The sequence below is a fragment of the Felis catus genome, chromosome B2 (genome assembly GCF_018350175.1).
Source record: "Felis catus isolate Fca126 chromosome B2, F.catus_Fca126_mat1.0, whole genome shotgun sequence".
In the NCBI taxonomy this organism is placed as follows: domain Eukaryota; kingdom Metazoa; phylum Chordata; class Mammalia; order Carnivora; family Felidae; genus Felis; species Felis catus.
Genome location: NC_058372.1, coordinates 80126643 through 80146025, shown reverse-complemented (window position 1 = coordinate 80146025; position 19383 = coordinate 80126643). Strand labels below are relative to the sequence as shown.

Sequence of the window (19383 nt, the reverse complement as noted above, 5' to 3'; positions counted from 1 at the left end):
TATTTTCTTGTGTATTTGTTTTATATTTAAGTCCTCAGTTACATCTGGATATCTTGTTTTGTGAGATAGGTATACACTTGTTTTTTATTCTATACAAATAGCATTTCCAAAAGCAGCATAATAACACCACGTTTGACTAATTCATCCTTTCCACTCTCATTTGAAATGCCACCTTTATCATACTTTATTCCTATAGATGTTCATGGATTTGTTTCAGACTCTTCTATTCCCTTGCTCTGTCAAAATTGATTTTTAAAAAATTATTATTATTTTTAGTAATCTCTATGCCCGACATGGAGCTCGAACTCATGACCCTGAGATTAAGAGTCGCATGCTCTTCCAACTTAGCCCAGCCAGGCACCCCTCAAAATTGATTTCTTTATTGTAAAACATTTCTCAAAGCCTTTAGTGATATATCTTATGGATTCTCAGGGGTTGCAGAGTATTACAGTGTTTCCCATTTTCTGTGTTTAACCACCTTATCTTTTGCTGTGGACAGCAATTACAGTGTCCCAGGTAAATAGTCCAAGGAGCACAGGTTTGACAAACTTTGTCCCTGGCTCTTGCAGTTGTCTTCTAACTCTTTTCCTTGCCTCCAAGTCTCCCTGCAGTATGCCTGTAGCTCTGTTGTAAAAATGGTCTTCCTCATGCCCAAGTTGGAAAGATTTTCTTGCATTACTAAAGCACCCATTGTTCCTCATTCGTTGAGAATGGAGTCTATGTTTCTTTAAAGCCTACTAACACCTGACCCCATTCTATCCTTTGTTTGAGGCTTACCTGGTCCTAGCAACCTGAACCTCCTTTTCTTACTCTCTTTCCTCTCTTGGAAGTGCTCAGTGCTGCTTGTTGAAATCCATTTACTTATCTTCTAAAAGATACATGACTCCTCTCCATCCATCAGGGCCCTGGCAGTCTCAGTAGAGCCGTCTTCTCCAAGTGCTGCTTTGAAGTATTGACCAGCAGCTGCAGAGCAAGTCCCTGGGATGTGAGTGGCCTCCCCATCCTGTCCTCCTCACATGTCACTCTGGGAGAGTGGGTTGAGAGAGCCCAGCAGCTCCGGGATATCAGCTTGGTGCTTTGGACCAACATGGCTGTGCCTTCAGTCGCAGAGTTCAGGTATTCTCGCCCCCTGGGTAGACTATAAAGCTCCATCTTTTCTATAGAGTGTGTGAGAGAACCTCAGTCTGAACTTCATCTGTAGTGGCTAGTTTTGGTGGGTGAAAGCAAGTGTGTTTTTTGGCTGGATCAGCAGATTTTTAGCCCATTACAGGCTATCGTAAGCTGGGCAGTGCCTCTGTCACTTTTAATCTTCTTGTGATCAAGAGAGTGGTACTTAGAAAAGCATATAAGATTACTTGAGAAGAGAAATTCACCTCTAAGTATTGGCAGTGCAGTCTGCTGTGTCATTTTCTAAAAGAATGATAGTGTGAGAAAGGAATGCCGTTTGATGTAGTGCAAGCCCTTAAGTGCCTCCTTGTTCCTATAGATACACGGATTCCCAGCTCCAGAGACTTGTGCTGTGCCGGCACTTGGTGGGTTTGGCAGAGCTGCTCCCTGAATCCCGGCGGCAGGAATACATGCAAAACTGTGAGCAGCTGCTGCTCGGGGACAAGCAGACCTTCCAGCATGTGGGCCAGACTCTTGGGGACATGGCCGGGCAGGAGGCCCTGCCCAAAGAGCTGCTATGCCTCTTGCTTACCTCCCTGCGCCACTTGTTTGGGGAAGGGGATGGTAAGCGGGACCTGCCCGAGCCAGCACGGCGTGGGAGCCTGTGGGTGAGCCTTGGCTTGCTCCAGATTCAGACATGGCTTCCGCAGGCCCGCTTTGACCCCGCAGTGAAGAGGGAATACAAGCTCAAGTACGCTAAGGAAGAGGTATGAAGGGATGAGAGTTTGGAGCATGGGCTCCATCCCTGGCTGGGTGGACTTGCTTAGTATATTACTCCTTTTATTCCCTTTTGAATGCTCAGAACATCAATGGGGTGATTTTGCATAAGCTGCCCTATGACTTCCCGGGAGTGTGTTCTAAAGACTACATTTTCCTCTTTGAGAATTCCTCTAAGTAAGCTTAGGCACTTGGAGGGGCCCTTCCTAAGCCTCTGATGTATCTCTCCTGTCCAGACTCCCTCTACCTGAGCTAAGTTTTGAATATTTGGACTTGGATAATTTCTTTAGATGTGGTATAGTATTCCTCAGGTTTTGAACTTTTGGTGTTCCTTATCTCAAGTTCAAGGATCAAGTAGATTTAGATTATGTGGTATCCCTTGATATTTGAACTTGTAAGCAAATTCAGGAACTGAATACATAAAGATAGTGATAAGATTTTTCTTCAAAATATGGAAGTAGTATATGAGTTGGTAAAACTGTAAGAGCAGAGTCTCATGAATTCAGTGGTATAAACAAGATAGTTTCCTTCACCTAACAGCTCTGAGATGAAGTGGTCCAGGTTAATGGAACAGAATCCCTTGCTCTTGGATCATTCAGGAGCCCAGGTTCCTTCTATCCAGTTGCTCTACCCTTCCCCAGGGCACTGTCCTCTTGGATGTGGGCACAGCTGAGCACAGCAGACCAGCTTCTTCCCTTTCTATTAGTTACACCAGCTGCAGTGTGAGTGGAAGACCCGAAACCTCTCATCCCAGCTACACACTGGAAGAGACCTAGAAGATGAAGTCATTCTCAGTTACTGTCATCCTCACATCAGGTAACAGCAGAGTTATTGTGTTGATGGTTTATTGACTCTTAAAAAAAAATTTTTTTTTTTTTTTTGAGGTTGACCTTCACAGTGTAATTGCAGTGTTTGAGGTGATGATACAGATCTCTGAACTACATTGGCGATTAGATGCTAAAGCCATTGTTACTGTCAGGAAAAGTTAATACTCTGAAAGGAAGGGCAGATTCTCATGAGGCCAGGAGGGTTGAAACCAGAATTTATTCTCAACATGACAGAAGTTAGATGTGATAATGTGCACTGTGTGCGTTTGTTGTCTTAGTAAATATTGTATAATGTAGCAGGTCTGAGCTCCAGTCCTGTCCCTGGCCTTTGGCTTTAGACTTTGAAGAGATCACTTAATGTCTTTAAGCCTAAGAGGTCTGGGGTGCCTGAATGGCTCAGTCAGTTAAGCATCTTACTTCAGCTCAGGTCATGATCTCTCTGTTGGTGGGTTCAAGCCCCGCGTCGGGCTCTGTGCTGACAGCTCAGAGCCTGAAGCCTGCTTTGGATTCTGTATCTCCCTCTCTCTCTGCCCCTCCCCCACTCACACTCTGTCTCTCTTGAAAATAAATAAATGTTTAAAAAAAAAAAAAAGCCTAAGAGGTCTGTAAGAGTAGGGTAATACAACTACTTCAGTGAGTAGTAACACCATGTGAGGCATGTGATAAATGCTTTTTCTATATTCTCCATTTACATTATAATTGTCAGTATTTTCTTCATGTTATTCCTTAGAAGCTGATATGTCTTCATTCTGTTTTCCTAACTAAGGGCTGAGTCTCTGACAGAATTTGCATATTGTGATAATTTGCCTTTAGATTACTTCGCCAAAGAATAGATCATCTGGAGAACTTAATCTGCAGCCTGTCGAAGAAGCAGGCCTTCAGACCCCAGGTGCCTGTCTATGAGTCATTGGTGCAGGAAATCCACCACTATGTCACCAGCATTGCCAAGGCCCCTGCTGTTCAGGATCTGCTCACACGGCTCCTGCAGGCTCTCCACATGGATGGGCCTCGGTCTGCCCAGGTGGCCCAAAACCTTCTGAAGGAGGAGGCTTCCTGGCAGCAGTCACACCACCAGTTCAGGAAGCGGTTGGCCGAGGAGTATGCCCTCTATCCAGATTCTGTGGCCCCACTGCAGGCATCCATCTTGCAGTTGCAGCATGGCATGAGGCTGGTGGCATCTGAGGTCTATGCTTCATTCCATGGCAGTGTGGTCTGTGCAGACAGGCTGGGTGCCCTGGCCACATCCCTATTGGCTTTTCCATCGGTGGGCCCCACCTTCCCCACTTACTATGCTCATGCAGACGCCTTATGCTCAGTGAAGTCAGAGGAGGTTCTTCGAGGCCTTGGGAAGTTGATCCTCAAGCGCTCAGGAGGAAAGGAGCTGGAAGGCAAGGGCCAGAGACTTTGTCCTACCCGAGAGCAGCTGCTGATGAATGCCCTCCTTTACCTGCGTTCCCATGTGCTGTGCAAGGGAGAGCTGGACCAGAGGGCCCTGCAGCTCTTCAGACATGTGTGCCAGGTAAGCCTATTTCTAGGGGGCAGCACTGACCTTCTCCTAAAGGGAGCTGGAGGACACTGGCAGTACCCTGTGTAGATAGAGACCATGTGGTTGGGCAGTGGGATCTGGTGTCTGTTCCTTTCTTTCTCCTATTCAGCCGTTAGTTTTGGGGGTATTTGTCCCTCAATTTTTAAGACATTAGAAAAAAATAGTGATATTAGCTCTTTATCTGTGATACACACTGGAAATATTTTCTCCTATTTTGTTGTCTTTTGATTTTATTTATGGTGAGTTTTGCCATGTAATAGTATCAACCTTTATTAAAAAAATAACTTTTTTTCCCCAACGAAAGCAATTTGTTTTTAATTTATACAATTAAAAGAATAAATATAAACAAAACCCACTAAATTTTACCATTGAAAGCTGTATAAACTGTTAACATATTGGTGCATCCCATTCTAGGCTTGTTTTTTTTAAGTTTATTTTGAGAGAGAGTATGTGTTTGCTTGTGTGTGAGTGGGGTCTGTGGGGGAGGGGCAGCAGGGGGGAGCAGAGAAAAAGGGAGAGAGAGAATCCCAAGCAGGCTCCATGCTGTCAGTGCAGAGCCCATCTTGGGGCTTGATCTCATGAACCATGAGATCATGACCTGAGCCAAAATCAAAAGTTGAATGCCACCCGGGTGCCCCTTTAGCAGTAGAACTCTTTTAAAAATAAAAATCTTAGAATAGTTTCCCAATATGTAGTAGATAAAAGAGCTGCTTTAGTTGAGAACAATTCTGTTCCCTTTCTGGTCTCTGAGACTGGTCCTTAAATCACTAGAGTTCTGTAAACCACTACTAAAGTTCATTGTGTTTTATACTTTGCTTTAAAAAACCTAACAGCATTTAGTGATTGTTTTCTTCCATAATTATGCTATTCTTCAGCTGCATCATGTTGAACAGCTGCCCAGTTTTCTATTGTATGGATACGCTCGAGGATACTTAAATAATTTCTTATCATTGAACATTTGTTTTGTATGTAGTCTTTTTATTGTCTTGGAAAACACCACCACTACCATAAATTGTCTTATACCTAGGTCTTTGGGTACAAATTCTGGAAAGCAGAATTGCTTAGGTTTTTAACACAAATTATCTTCCTGATTGATGGGTGCTCATTTCCTCAGTTTTCATCAATACTCCATGGTTTCTTTAACTTACAGTTTTTGCCAACTTAAGGATCTAAAATCTTAGAGGTACTAGGGAATTTAAGAAGTGTCTGATAAGGCATAGCCCAGTTTTCCTGATGGTTCACCTCAACCACCCTGCCCCCAGCCCAGGTTTCCCTTTCCCAAACCCTTGGGCCAGCCGCTTGAGTTGTTAGCCAAGTATAGTCTGAATTACAACCCCCACATTGTCTATGCAGAGCCTGTCCTTAGTACAAAACACTACTAGCTCCTGACAGGAACTTTCAATGGCATTAGCTCTACTCTAGCAAGTTTTTACACCTGTGAAATTTTAGCACTACAGTAAGGGGGTGCTTTGGAAAATGGGTTGCTGCAGATACACAGTTTGAAAACAAAGTTCATTTGCTCTCTATACCTAAAATGTAGTTTCTTGGATGTGGGCATTTACTTCTTTTTGAACCATAGTACTTTTATTTTCATGAGAAAATAAAAGATAGCCAATCTTGGGGCATCTGCGTGGCTCAGTTGGTTGAGTGTCTGACTCTTGATTTCAGCTCAGGTCATGATCCCAGAGTCATGCATCAGGCTCCAAGCTGAGTGTGGAGCCTGCTTGGGATACTCTCCCTCTACACCCTCTCCCCACCCCCTCACCCCCCACCCCCGTCTCTCTTAAACAAAACAAAACAAACCAACAACAGATAGCAAGTCTTGCTTTGTTTAAGTACTTCAGCAAAAGCAAATAAATTACTTTCTAATATTGTGACTTTTCAGGAAATTATCAATGAGTGGGATGAACAGGAACGCATAGCCCAAGAGAAGGCTGAGCAGGAAAACAGCTTGTACAGATACAGGAGCAGGAACTCCAGGACTGCCCTGAGCGAGGAGGAGGAGGAAGAACGGGAGTTCAGAAGGCAGTTCCCACTGCATGAAAAGGTCAGGTGGTGGTAACAGGGTTTGTTTGGGAATGAATTCCCTTGATGCCACCTGTGTTACCTTTGAATGGTTTTATAATCAGTCTTTTTACTATATCTATATGTAAGTCACTACTTCATTTTCTTGAGTGTACACACAACATCTTTCCTCCTTCCTTTTTGAGTAGAACTGGAATCTGATATTTAGAAGTTCAATTGCTCTAATGTTATTGGCAGGATTTTGCAGATATTTTGGTAGAACCAACACTGGAGGAGAAGAAGGGAACTTCAGATGGGCAAGAAGAGGGAGCAGCTTCAGATCCTGGCCTCCTCTCCCAGAGCTCAATGCAGGCCGTGATGCTCATTCATCAGCAGCTGTGCCTCAACTTTGCTCGGTCCCTCTGGTACCAACAGACTTTGCCACCACATGAGACAAAGCATTACCTTGGCCTGTTTCTATCCTGCTATCAAACTGGGGCATCTCTTGTGACACAGTTCTACCCTCTGATGGGTATGACAATTTATTTTTGTTATACTCTTGGGAAACGAGGACAAATAAATGTAATTACTACTTAGGGAACAATTAAAGTCATCACCTCCCTATTTTTTTGCTAAATTCCTTTTCGAAGGAGTTTCCTTAGCTTAAGAGACTCCAGCTACTTCAAAAAACTTGATTTAAAATTCTGCAGTAAGGGATTTTTATCATTTGAATACTTTGGGAGGAAGGGATTTAAAAAACAAGGATATGGACTTAGTTTAAATAGTTTTGTTCCTCAGTATTATTTCTAATTTGCCTGTAATAGCTTTAGTGCTTTTCCCATCATTTATTATTGGGAGAAACCTGGGAACTCAGAAATTAAGCTTACAGAATATTGTTTGGTTCAGTTTCCTGTATGACCTCATTAGTTACTCCTTGATATTAGGCAGGAAGCTTTAATTTTCATTTCTGTCTACCAAGACAGCTATAAAAGCCAGGAATTTGAATCCATCAAACCAGACTCTGTACTCTTTTAATAACCAGGCAATGTCTGAGTTCCTCTGTATGTCTGAGAAACTTGGCAGATTTTGGTGATACTACTATGATACTAGGGTCCTGCTCCTCTAGGCCTATGTTGCTTTGGGCATGATTGGCACTGTGACGTAATCTGCTTCATTAGTTCTAGTAGTTATTGTTTCTGAGCATGTGTTTGACATCTTTGTAACCTGATGGCTCAACCTACTAAGTGCACTGACTGTACTCATGTTAACTTCACAGGAGCTGAACTGAATGACCAACTCCTGGGCAGCCAACTTTTGGCCTGTACCCTCTCCCATAACACTCTCTTTGGTGAGGCAGCCTCAGATCTGATAGTGAAGCCTGATGGGCCCTATGACTTCTACCAGCACCCCAATGTCCCAGAAGCAAGGCATTGTCAACCTGTGCTTCAGGGTTTCTCAGAGGCTGTCAGTCAGCTGCTGCAGGATTGGCCGGAACACCCAGCCCTTGAGCAGGTAGGGCAGCCTGTGAGGAGGGAACACTGAGGGTGTGGTCTCTGCCATCTCCCAGGGCAGTCACGTGCACATTTCAGTATATAAACAAAGGTTTACAGAATCCCACTTGAGTGAGACACTACTCACTTCAGGATGGACATACCAGTTTGTACTGCTGTTACATAAATGATGTTTGGGATTCTGCTAATTTTACTTGTTGGTCAGAGTTTGCTGTCGACATGTTAAAATGCTGCTGTATTATTGCCCTCTTTATTCAGACACATACGCACATTAGCAAAGGCCTGGCTTTTTCAAGATTGGCAGTTTTAACGCAGACCTCACTCTGGTCTTCAACCAGTTTTCTAGTAACTCTTAACAGCGGAGAGTGGTTAAGAGTTATTATTTTGGGGGCATCTGGCTGGCTCAGTTGAAAGAGAATGTGACTCTTGATTTCAGGGTCATGAGTTCAAGCCCCACATTGGCTGTAGAGATTACTAAAAAAATAAGTAAATAAACTTTAAAAAAAGAAAAAAAAAAGAGTATCATATCAAAGTCCATCTTCTTTCCAGAGTAATGCAGCAGATAAAGTGTTTATCTTTGATCCACAGCCCTAGAAAGCCTCTGTGGCTTTCACAGGGGCTTGTGAAGTAGAGACTTTGCATAAAACTTTCATCAGGCCTCTTTTCAGTGGCCTGTGACTTTGAGTGATTGTATTCCCACAGAGATGCCTAGATCTTTTCTTCGTTTTCTTTTTCTTTCCTGCAGCTGCTGGTTGTAATAGACAGAATTCGTAGTTTCCCACTTTCCAGTCCTATCTCAAAGTTGCTGAATGGCTTAGAGATCCTTCTAGCAAAGGCACAGGTAAGATAATTCTCTCTCTCTCTTCCTCATTTTAGTTTGTAATCAATTGAAAAAAATGATCTTGGGGCAACATTATTGCCAGAGGGACAGAAAGTTATAGTTTGGGTTGGAGAAGAATAAGCCTCTGTTTTTCTGGCATGGGGTCAGATCATTACAGGTGAAGCCATTATCTTATGGGGCACGTGAGGGGCCTGTGTCACCTGTTTTCAAGGGTAGGACGCAGCATCCACTGGTACCGCAGTCTCCCTCTTCCAGGGTTCCCAGGTGGGCCTCCAGACCAGCTACGTGCCTGCACGTCCCATCCCCTCAGTCCTTTCACAGCCTCTGAACTATCTGGTGCTTCCCTGACGATCACGTTAGGGCTCTGCACTTCGGAGGGCGTCACGTGTCTAGCAATACGTATTCACACTCAGGTTCCCAAATCCTTTACTTTTTGCCTGCCTCTAAACTCAGCTCTGCTTGATTCTGTCAGGTGACTAGAAACAACTTGAAGCTAGATACACTGGATATACACTCATTGCTATTGATAAATCAGCACAAGAGTTATTTAAGAGCCCAGCAGTAAATTTTATCTTTGTTTTTTAGGATTGGGAAGAGAATGCAAGTCGAGCTCTGTCTCTGCGGAAACATCTCGATTTAGTCAGTCAGACGATCATTCGTTGGCGTAGACTGGAACTGAAGTAAGTGATAATCTGTCACTTCCCTTCCCCTCCTGAACTTGTGCTGTAGGGACGTTCATCTTTTGATAGTTTGCTTCTGCAGGGTTTCTGTAGTAAGATAGAGAATGTACTTTTCAGTTAGTAATCACAGAGTTAAACAGCAGGGCATTAGGGGTGCCTGGCTGGCCCAGTCAGTAGAGCATCTGACTCTTGATCTCAGGGCCGTGAGTTCAAGCCCCACATTGGGCATGGAGCCTACTTAAAAAACAAATAGGGCATTTAAAATGACCTCAGTAGAGGGACACCTGGGTGGCTCAGTCAGTTAAGTGTCCAACCTCAGCTCAGGTCATGATCTCACAGCTCGTGGGTTCAAGCCCCACATCAGGCTCTGTGCTGACAGCTCATATCCTGGAGCCTACTTCGGATTCTGTCTCTGTCTCCCCCTCTCCCACTCGCTCTCTGTCTCTCTCTCTCTCTCTCTCAAAAATAAACATTAAAAAATAAAATAACCTCAGTAGAGACAATGGCATACATTCCTGAGGCGACAAACTAGGTAGCTTCTCCATCTCCACTTGGAAGGAGAGAATAGCAAATGTTTAGCTTTTGCTTCTGTGGTTTCAGATCTTTCAAATGGGTTTCCTTAAATGCCTGCTTGGCTTCTTCTCTCATGTTTCAGCTGCTGGTCTATGAGTTTGGATAATACCATGAAGCGCCATACTGAGAAATCCACCAAGCACTGGTTCTCCATCTACCAAATGCTTGAGAAGCACATGCAGGAACAAACAGAGGAGCAGGAAGGTAACAACTGTCCATAAATTCCCTGCATATTTAGAAGTTGCAGGCTAATTGTAGAGTGCTGCAGATGTGGGATTTACCTGTTCCCTTGTCTCCTCGCACCACTCCTTTTACATGGGATGCATCATTGGACTTCATGGTATTTCTGAGAGGTTTACGTGATTTGTTCAGAGTCTAGAGAGCTGGTCATAAGGTTTCCTTATGCTCTATATCCAAGAGACAGGCAAAAATGAAGATGTTTTTTCTTGGGTACTAGTTGACCTGCTTGAGTTAAAAGTGTTTCATTTCCTACTTAAAACAAGCACCTTATAATTCAGTTTCATAATCTGTTTTGAGTGCGTTTAACACATACCCCGAGTGAGCCGTTTTTATATCAGCTGGGAATTTACCTATGCTTCAGAGTTTCACTTTAATTATGGTCTCTCTTTTCCTGCCGTGCCCCAGTGTGTCCCATAGTAGATTGCATGCATGTTACAAATATGAAGTGATGGTTGCAGGTGCATATGTTTTCTTTTTTGAATCTTTAAAGATGATAAGCAGATGACCCTGATGTTGCTGGTCAGCACATTACAAGCATTTATAGAGGGATCCTCACTGGGAGAATTCCACGTACGGCTTCAGATGTTACTGGTTTTCCATTGTCATGTCTTGTTGATGCCTCAAGTTGAAGGAAAGGGTAAGGAGGGGTGTGTGTGTGTTTTTCTTTACTCTTACACTGTACTGTTTAAATGGGTTAGGCTTTGAATTCTTCACAAGATAGGCATCTTATTGCATACCAGGTTTTAAATGTGACGCTTTCAGTCATCTCTTACTTTGAAGTGATTCATATTAGATACAGAGAACAACATTAAAATACAAACTGGTTATAAATGAAGCCCAAACTAATGAATTCTGCCAGAGGTAAATTGCCAAATGCAGATCTTGGGAACTGGCATGTTGAGGCTGCATATCTTTCTGTATCGACCGTGTAGGTGTCCTGCTAAGCTTCTGCTTGATCCAGGCCATAATTAGATTCTTTGATCTAGCAAGTGCTCTACTACATATCAAGTAACTGCATAGGAAACACTGTCAATTACTGTCCCTGACCACAGCTATTTGGATGAAAATGTAACTAGGACTATAGATTGTATGTGAATGAGCAGTCAGGGTGAACCTCTTAATAGGCCAGCTTTTAAAACAGGTTTCGTTTCTGCTGACTTTACAATAAGATTCTGAGAAAGGGTTTGAAATTGTGTTTAGTGGAACATCTGAGTACATCACCTTTAAGAGCAACAAAATTCAGTATAAGCTGTAATGAAAAAATGGGGTAGAGGTGACAGGCTGCCTGCATCTCAGGGAATTGCTAGACTCAGACTCCCTGATAAGCTGTTAAATAACATGCCTGTGAAATGTTGTGCTGTCATCTCATGGCCTGAAGAGTAAAGAGGAAGGAGCGTCACTAAAATGTGAAGCCCACAGGTGGAGCCAGTAGCACATGCAGCAAGTGTGGTGTTTTTGTTTCCTTTTCATTTCTTCCAGATTCACTTTGCAGTGTTCTGTGGAATTTGTACCATTATTACAAGCAATTCTTTGACCGGGTCCAAGCCAAAATTGTGGAACTTCGTTCCCCCCTAGAAAAAGAACTTAAAGTAAGATGAACAGCTTTGTAATGATTACTCTTGGGAGAACAAAATCAGCAAATTCTTTGTTTAGTTCTTTTCTTTTATCCATTTAACTATGAAGCAGGGGGCTCTGGGAAATGGAGGAGAGCATTGCAACTGCCAAGTAGAATGGCAAGATTTATTCTGTGGCATTGGCTCCATTGCTGACCTGTCCCAAGTGTGTGACGGGTTAGTGGAGTGGCCCGTCAAAGGCTTCTCAAGAAGATGGCCACAAACGTCTGTTAGTGTTCACTCCCTCGCTCTTGCCCTGGCTGATTTTCCACCTCAGAGGAACGCCATCTAGTGTTGTATGTCATCAAGGTGCCCTGGGGGAAAGGAGGGTCCTATCTTTTGATAATTCAGTGGTTGTGGAGGCAGCCCTGGTACAAGCTGAACACATATCAGGTGACATGTTGATCATAGGAGCACTCTCTTTTCATTGCTTTGTGACAAACACCTGGGTTCCCATTTTAGACTTGTTTTACTTGTTCACTGGTATACAGTCCTGTATGTGGGATGGAGTGGGCTCTGGTCTTCAGTAAACAGGTGATTTAGAAAGAAACAAAATACTACCATTCCTCGTTCTTCATTTATCTTACAGGAATTTGTAAAGATATCCAAGTGGAATGATGTCAGCTTCTGGTCCATTAAACAATCTGTGGAAAAGACACACAGGTAATTTATCTTTTAAAAATTCAGAGTGACTAAAGGTGAGAATTTTTGTATGCTAGGTAGCAAGACTAAATTAAATTGTTCAAGTGGCCTTAGTGCTGCTTTGAACTCATTATGAAGCACTAGATTGTTTGGGTGTGGCTTTTCGACAGCACCCCCTACCACCTGAAGCAAAGTCTGCCTACAAAAAGAATTGGTGTGCCTCGAGACAAAGCAGCCTGAGCACTTCTGCTACATACTAGCTGTCTTCCCTTGAGTGAAGTGATGCCCCCATTCCTGGCCTCAGTTTTTACTTCTAGAAAAAGGAGATGACAATACCTGCCTTACTTTTCCTTAAAAAATAAACAGGATGATTATGAGTATCTAAGGGGTTCATGCGTACAGACGATAAGGTTATTAAGTTATATGTGTGTGCATTATGCCATTTTACATTTCCTCACTTTCCATCCATCTTTTCCTCTTCATCTGTTATTACATGGGGCCAGGACCCTCTTTAAATTCATGAAGAAATTTGAAGCCGTCCTGAGTGAACCCTGCCGGTCATCCTTGGTGGAGAGTGACAAGGAGGAACAGCCTGACTTTTTGTCACAGCCAGCAGCCACCAGCGAGGCATCCCCCATTCAGAGTCTGAACATGGCACTGAGGGAGACCCTGTTGGCCCGGCCAGTAGCTGCACAGGTATACCTTATGAGATGGTGTTTGCTTATTCTTGGGCCAGTCTAGTGAGGTCTGTGCTTTATGTGGAAGAATGTCCCTAGAACTGGGCAAGGCAATTCCTTTGAAATCTTGCTCTTTGGACAAATATAGCACTTGTCTGTATGTCTGACACTGCTACCTAATAAGGCAAAAGGCATCAGTCCTAGTGCTGAAAGTTTAATGTTCGCCTATGGGAAATACGCACTTTCTGTGCTTACCTGTGAAGATTTCATCTTCCTGTGATGGAAGACTTAAGCATCAGTTGAGGAATATGCCATTGAAGCTGCCTTTGGGTTACCACATGATGAAGCTGCTGTATAGGTGAATGTTTGCAATGATAGGTTGATTTTAGTGGTTGCTGATGACCATGGTATAAATTCTCTCATCATGACCAACTTCAAGCACCAACAGTTAAGAGCTGGCTTGCAAAATTCCAGAAAATGTAACAGTTATGGAGACTTTGGGTGAGCAGGTCTGTTACAGAATGGGTGGTCCCGCATTATATCCTTAGATGTATAGAGCTTTGGGATCAGAGAGCACACCTCAGGACAGTAATAGCCTTTGCCTTCCTACTGTACTTACCGTTGTGGGTCCATAGAGTAAGCAGTGGAAGTCCTCAAGCTATTTTTAGTATTTCCCAAGTACAGAAAGTGTAATAGAAATTGAGCATATAGCCATGCTGTGGTTCTACAAATATGGTGTGGGCTCCAAGTTCATTTTCTTTTGATTATATTCATCAGCTCACTGATTTCTGTCATGCTGACCAAAATTTTTGATTTGCTGTTGATGACAGCATAGGAATTTCAGAGATTCTTTGGCGGGGGGGGGGGGGGGGGGATGAAAATATGCCCCGGTGGACGAAAGTTTTTCCCATTATCCAGTATCTGGGTTCCTCATAATCGAATTGAAGAAAGTGGAGGGTGGAAGAGGTGGTGGTAGAAGTACGACTTGTGTGTCCAAGACAGGCAGTGCAGCACAGCACCATAAAGGCAGCAGTTCTAGTATATTCCAAAGTCTAGAATGGTCGCTAGCACAGGGTAGTATTGCCGCAGGTGGGACGGGGTGCTTCTAAGTGATCTCATGTGGAGCAGCAGTAGGGTTCTCTAAATATCCAGGACACATCTTAATTTTGGTGATGCTGCTTTTGTTCTTGGGAGACCTCAGAGTTGGGGAGGAGAGGATTTAATACTTACTGAGCTGAGTGTGTGTAGAGGGGTATGGCATTTAAATTTAGCACCAGTGCAGGTGAGTGCTGTTACTGTTCTTGGCAGTGAGACTAACCTGTGCTCTGTCTCACAGGCTGTGATTCCAGAACAGTGTCAGGGTGCTTCTTTCCCCTTGGAGGGAGAGCTGCTGTGTCGCTTGCCAAAGCTCATGAAACGAATGAGGAAGGTGTGCCTGACGCTCATGAAGGAAAGCCGTCTGCCTTACCTAGTGGAGGGCCTTGATCACTTCACTGGTGAGTGCCAGCAGCCAGGGGCAAAGGGTGGGGTTTGCTCTGTTTTCTCTAGTGCCCCCAAGAGCATGGGAATTTGCTACCTATGTCCTTTTTTTGACCTCATCAGTAGTGTTGAGCGGTTAATTGAATAAACAAGTGGGCTAAAAAACAGAGCCCAGTCGCAGAAACCAGCAGAGACCACACAAGCTGTTATAATTTTCACCTTGTCCATCTTGTCCATAGCTAATGCTATGTTATGCCATTTTCTGCAGTAACCTTGTCTATATCAGCTCTCTTTGGTTGGGGGCATGAATAAAGAGGTATAGAGACAAGTTTCTCAGAGTCTGTAAGCTGTTCCTACCTCTCCAAATATTGTTTCCCTTGAGTTAAAGGAGAAGGAAGATTCACTCACTGTCCTTTACTTGCTTTCTTCACTGTGGAGAGATGTAGCAGTTTCATCTGCTGGTCGTCCTTGCACAGGGGAAGTTGAGAGCCGAGATTTGCTCTGTAGTATAACAGCCGTGGCTGGGGAAGGGATTCCAGAACTTAATAGATTGAGGTCTTGTCATCCTCCAGCACTGTCTGCACCCCTAATCACCCCCATGAGTATGGTGTCAGAGTGAAACTGGTCCTTCTTCAATGAGGCTACAATGTGATCTCAGGGAGCTCTTTATTTTTAAAACGTGTTAGGGGGTGCCTGGGTGGTTCAGTTGGTTAAGCATTTGACTCTTGATTTCAGCTCATATTATGATTTCACAGTGTGTGGGATCGAGCCCCAAGCTAGGCTCTGAGCTGACAGTGTGGAGCCTGCTTGGGATTCTCTCTCACCCCCTCTTTTTGCCCCTCCCCTGCTTGTGCACATATGAATGTGTGCACTCCATATGTCTTTCTCTCTCTCCCTCTCTGTCTCAAAAAAATAAACATTAAAAAAAAAAACTTGTTAGAACAATAGCCTATTATATATATCCATTGCTAAAGATGATCTGCCTGCCTGATCCTGATGATCGAAATGAATGGGATACAGGTCCCATGTACATCTTCTGGAAAGGGTACCCACTCTGTGATGCAAAGAATTCTCTGACTTTCCTACAATGTCCGTATAATGGTGTCCACTATACTTGCTTTCTTCTGGAAGACTAGAATGTCCATGTTAGTTTGTTAGAGCTACCTTAAAGTATCACATATAGGGTGGCTTAAACAAGAAAAGTTAGTTTTCTAAACAGTTCTGGAAGTTAAACATATGAAATCAAAGTATTTGCAGGTTTGGTTTCTTCTGAGGTCTGTCCCCTTGGCTGCTCTGTTTCCCCTCTGTGTTTTCACATGTTCTCCCATGTCCTACTCTTCTGTTAAGAACATCAGTCAGGTTGGATTAGGGCCCACCCATGTTGCCTCACCTTACCTTAATTACCTCTTTAAAGGTCTTATCTCCAAATGCACTCATAATCTGAGGCACTGGGGGTTAGGACTCTAACATGAATTTTGGGGGACACAGTCCATAACACTCCCTGTGGCAGGCAGGCAGCAGCCTCATGTTACAGCCACCCATGGGTATTCAGCAAGGCAGTGTGGTGCTGGAGAAAGAATTTGGGTTTCAGAGTCAGTTTGGCCAGGGTTTGTGTCCTGTCTTCTAGTCACTCTTTAGCTGAATGAACTTTAGTAAGTGACTAGACCTTTCTGAGCCTCTCCAAACAGCTGTAAATCAGTGCTCCTGGAGTTGTACAGAGTAAGGGAACATCAACCACAAACCAGGTACAGGATAGGACCTCAGGATGTATCCTATTTATGGGAAATATATGATTTAAATTCTTACTATAAATTGCTGCACATAGTGTTCAACAAGTGCTTTTTTGCCTATTTTTAAACCCCATAAATTAAAAAAAAAAACTACTTTTATTTGGTTTGTTTGTTGTCAAGAGGGATGAATTCCATGAGTATTTTCTATTTCCGTGCACCTTTAATTTAGAATTTACCAAATGCTAAGGACTGTGCTAGTTATCAGAGCTGTAAAGATGAGTGTCACCTGGTTCTCGTGTCCCACGATGTCCTGGGTCTGAGTAGTTTAACATGTTAATTAGACTGGGATTTCGGTATTTCCTCCTTGTTATTTCCTTAGGTGAAGTGATTTCCTCTGTGAGTGAGCTGCAGAGCTTGAAGGTGGAGCCCTCTGCAGAGAAGGAGAAGCAGCGGTCAGAAGCCAAGCATATTCTCCTGCGGAAGCAGCGAGCTTTAGCAGACCTCTTTCAACACCTTGCCAAAACTGGTATGGTTCTCATTGGAAACCTGATGAAGAATGATCACCAGCTCTTAGGGTGGAAAACAACGCGGGTGATGTGGGGGGAATTTCTAGAGACGATTGGGGTGGTGGAAAGCAGGAGGCAGTAGGCAAGGTTTTGAAATGCCATTCTGAGAGTTCAGTCACACATATGAAATCCATGTGATGAACCAACCATTTGTGAGTCCCAAATATTTTCACAGTTTTGTAACGAAGGTTCTCAGAAACCATGCTTTGTTTTCATCACCATATGTTGTATGGCACCCACCCTTCCAATGTAGCTTAGAGAGCAAATTCTCAAACTTTAATGTATGTTCCAATGACTCAGGGAATCTTGTTAAATGCAGGGGTTCTGTTGTAGTAGGGGCAGGGCAGGGCCTGTCAGCCTGAGTTCTAACAAGCTCCTGGGTGGTGCTATTCCAAGGACTTTATTTTTAGAGTCATAGTGGCAGTGGGATGGGGTGGGGCATAGCACAGTTATTCTCTTCTGAGTTCCTTTACTTAAATGCATGCTATTTACTTCCTAGGTTTGTCATATCGCAAAGGTCTTGCCTGGGCCCGTTCAAAAAACCCTCAAGAGATGCTTCATCTTCACCCGTTAGATCTCCGGAGTGCATTGTCTGTAGTCAGCAGCACTCAGGCTGATTCTAGGTTTGTTTTTTAAATTATAAATGGAGCAAGTCATTTAAGCTTCATGTCTTCATTTGCCAAAATGGGGATAGAATACCTCTCTCCTAGCATTGCTGTAAAGATAACATTTTAAAAAGTGCCTGGCTCTGGCTCTGGCTCTGCATCTGGCATGTGGTGAGCATTCAGTAAGAGACTTTTTTTTTTCTTTTTTCTTTTTCTTTCTCCTTGTATTCACCTCTCCCGTTATTTTTTTGGTCCTTTGATTTTCCTGAGGTCTCCTCACTTGGTTTGAATTCACAGGCGAAAATCTGTGAGAGAATGGCCACATTTTTAGCTATTTCATATACATAAATTCTTTATAATTTCTAATGTATTCTTCAATTTGAGAACCTATAAATTTTGAGACAGAGTTACCTCTGTGTTCATAACTGTGGCAGAAGTGGTTGTAAATAGATGATTTGCATGAGCTGGGTACACATACATTTGTATTTTGTTTGCTCAGTGGCCCTCTGAGTGCTTTAAAGTTTAATTCAACACAGCATTATAAAAAGTAGAAATTTTATTTTTAAGATTTATTTAAGCAATCTCTAGACCCATCGTGGGACTCACACTCACAACCCTGAGATCAAGAGTCACATGCTCTTCTGACTGAGCCAGCCAGGCATCCCCAAAGTAGAAATTTTAACATAAATATATAAATATTCTGAATTTCAGTTTTTCAGGAAGATTGGGCCAATTGGATTTGCTTTCCTGTGAGAAAGTTAAACTGTAGCTCCCTCCTTTGGACAGGACACATGCTCTCCAGATCACTACAGTCTGCAAACAGTCCTGTTGCTTTTCCCACATTGAGGTCGGCTGTCATTGCCATGTATCATTTTGTGCTTGTCTGTCCTTAATCATTTATGTTAACTGCTTGGCCCCTGTGGGCATCAGAATTTATGACCTTTAGCTTCCACTCCTAAGATAGTTATAAAGTTTTCATTAAGGAAACTATATTGTCATCATAATTTATTTTCCCTCTATACTTCCATTGTTAAGTATGTAATACATTCTTTGCATAAAGGACTAATGAGCGCCTGACTGAATGAGACCTCACAGAAATGAATCTATTCGCGCTCTTAGCCTTTGGTTGTGACTAAATAATACCAATCTCTGAGTCTTCAGGATCTTTGATGGGAAATAGTGGTTTTAATTAAGTATATCTTGTTGATTTCTAGGCTGCTGACAGAAATCTCCTCTTCATGGGATGGATGCCAGAAGTACTTCTTTCGCTCTCTTGCACGGCACGCCAGGCTTAGTGCAGCCTTAGCAGCTCCTGCCAAGGTAGGTGAAAGAACCTCAGAATTGCCGGGGCCCAGGGAAAGCTCCTATTTTGTTCCTCCAGGGCAGCACTCTCAGGTCTTACCAAGTGATCAGAGCCCATTACAGAACGTGACTGAGCTTTTTGCAGAACATTAAACTTACAGTATAAATCAGTGTAATTTTGTGCTTTATCAGAAAACATTTTATCATAAATTCTATTACTTACATTTGCCAACAAGACCAAATGCGTAAGAAAAGTTATGTAAGGGGTGCCTGGGTAGCTCAGTCGATTGAGCATCTGACTTCGGCTGGAGTCATGATTTCAGGGTTTGTGAGTTCGAGCCCCTCGTGGGCTCACTGCTGTCAGCATAGAGCCTGCTTCGGATCCTCTGTCTTCCTCTCTCTCTCTCTCTCTCTCTCTCTCTCTCTGCCCCTTCCCCACATGCGCTCATGCACACACACTCTCTCTCTCAAAAATAAATAAAACATTTAGAAAAGAGGTTATATAAGAAAAGCTTCATGTGGAGAATGCCATCTTCAGATAGTTTTCTTCTTGTGAATTGAGAAAAGGCCACTAATTTTGATGTTAAACTAATTCTTTTTTTGTTTTGTTTTGTTTTAGTTTATTTATTTACTTAGAGCGAGCTGGGGAGCAGCAGAGAGAAG

The 19383-nt window shown here is 43.1% G+C and overlaps 1 protein-coding gene across 1 annotated transcript in view; it reads left to right on the top strand.

Moving 5' to 3' along the window:
- Window positions 1-19383, top strand: part of MDN1 (midasin AAA ATPase 1) — a 175121-nt gene that overhangs the window by 123102 nt on the left and 32636 nt on the right. The window contains exons 60-77 of the mRNA XM_045057836.1: window positions 902-1116; window positions 1487-1874; window positions 2591-2700; window positions 3525-4230; window positions 6143-6304; window positions 6520-6793; window positions 7538-7773; window positions 8518-8613; window positions 9199-9293; window positions 9949-10070; window positions 10597-10743; window positions 11586-11695; window positions 12309-12382; window positions 12865-13057; window positions 14375-14534; window positions 16627-16773; window positions 17313-17436; window positions 18633-18738. Of these exons, the coding sequence (XP_044913771.1) occupies window positions 902-1116; window positions 1487-1874; window positions 2591-2700; window positions 3525-4230; window positions 6143-6304; window positions 6520-6793; window positions 7538-7773; window positions 8518-8613; window positions 9199-9293; window positions 9949-10070; window positions 10597-10743; window positions 11586-11695; window positions 12309-12382; window positions 12865-13057; window positions 14375-14534; window positions 16627-16773; window positions 17313-17436; window positions 18633-18738 (3465 nt within the window). The remainder of the gene's footprint in view (window positions 1-901; window positions 1117-1486; window positions 1875-2590; window positions 2701-3524; window positions 4231-6142; window positions 6305-6519; window positions 6794-7537; window positions 7774-8517; window positions 8614-9198; window positions 9294-9948; window positions 10071-10596; window positions 10744-11585; window positions 11696-12308; window positions 12383-12864; window positions 13058-14374; window positions 14535-16626; window positions 16774-17312; window positions 17437-18632; window positions 18739-19383) is intronic.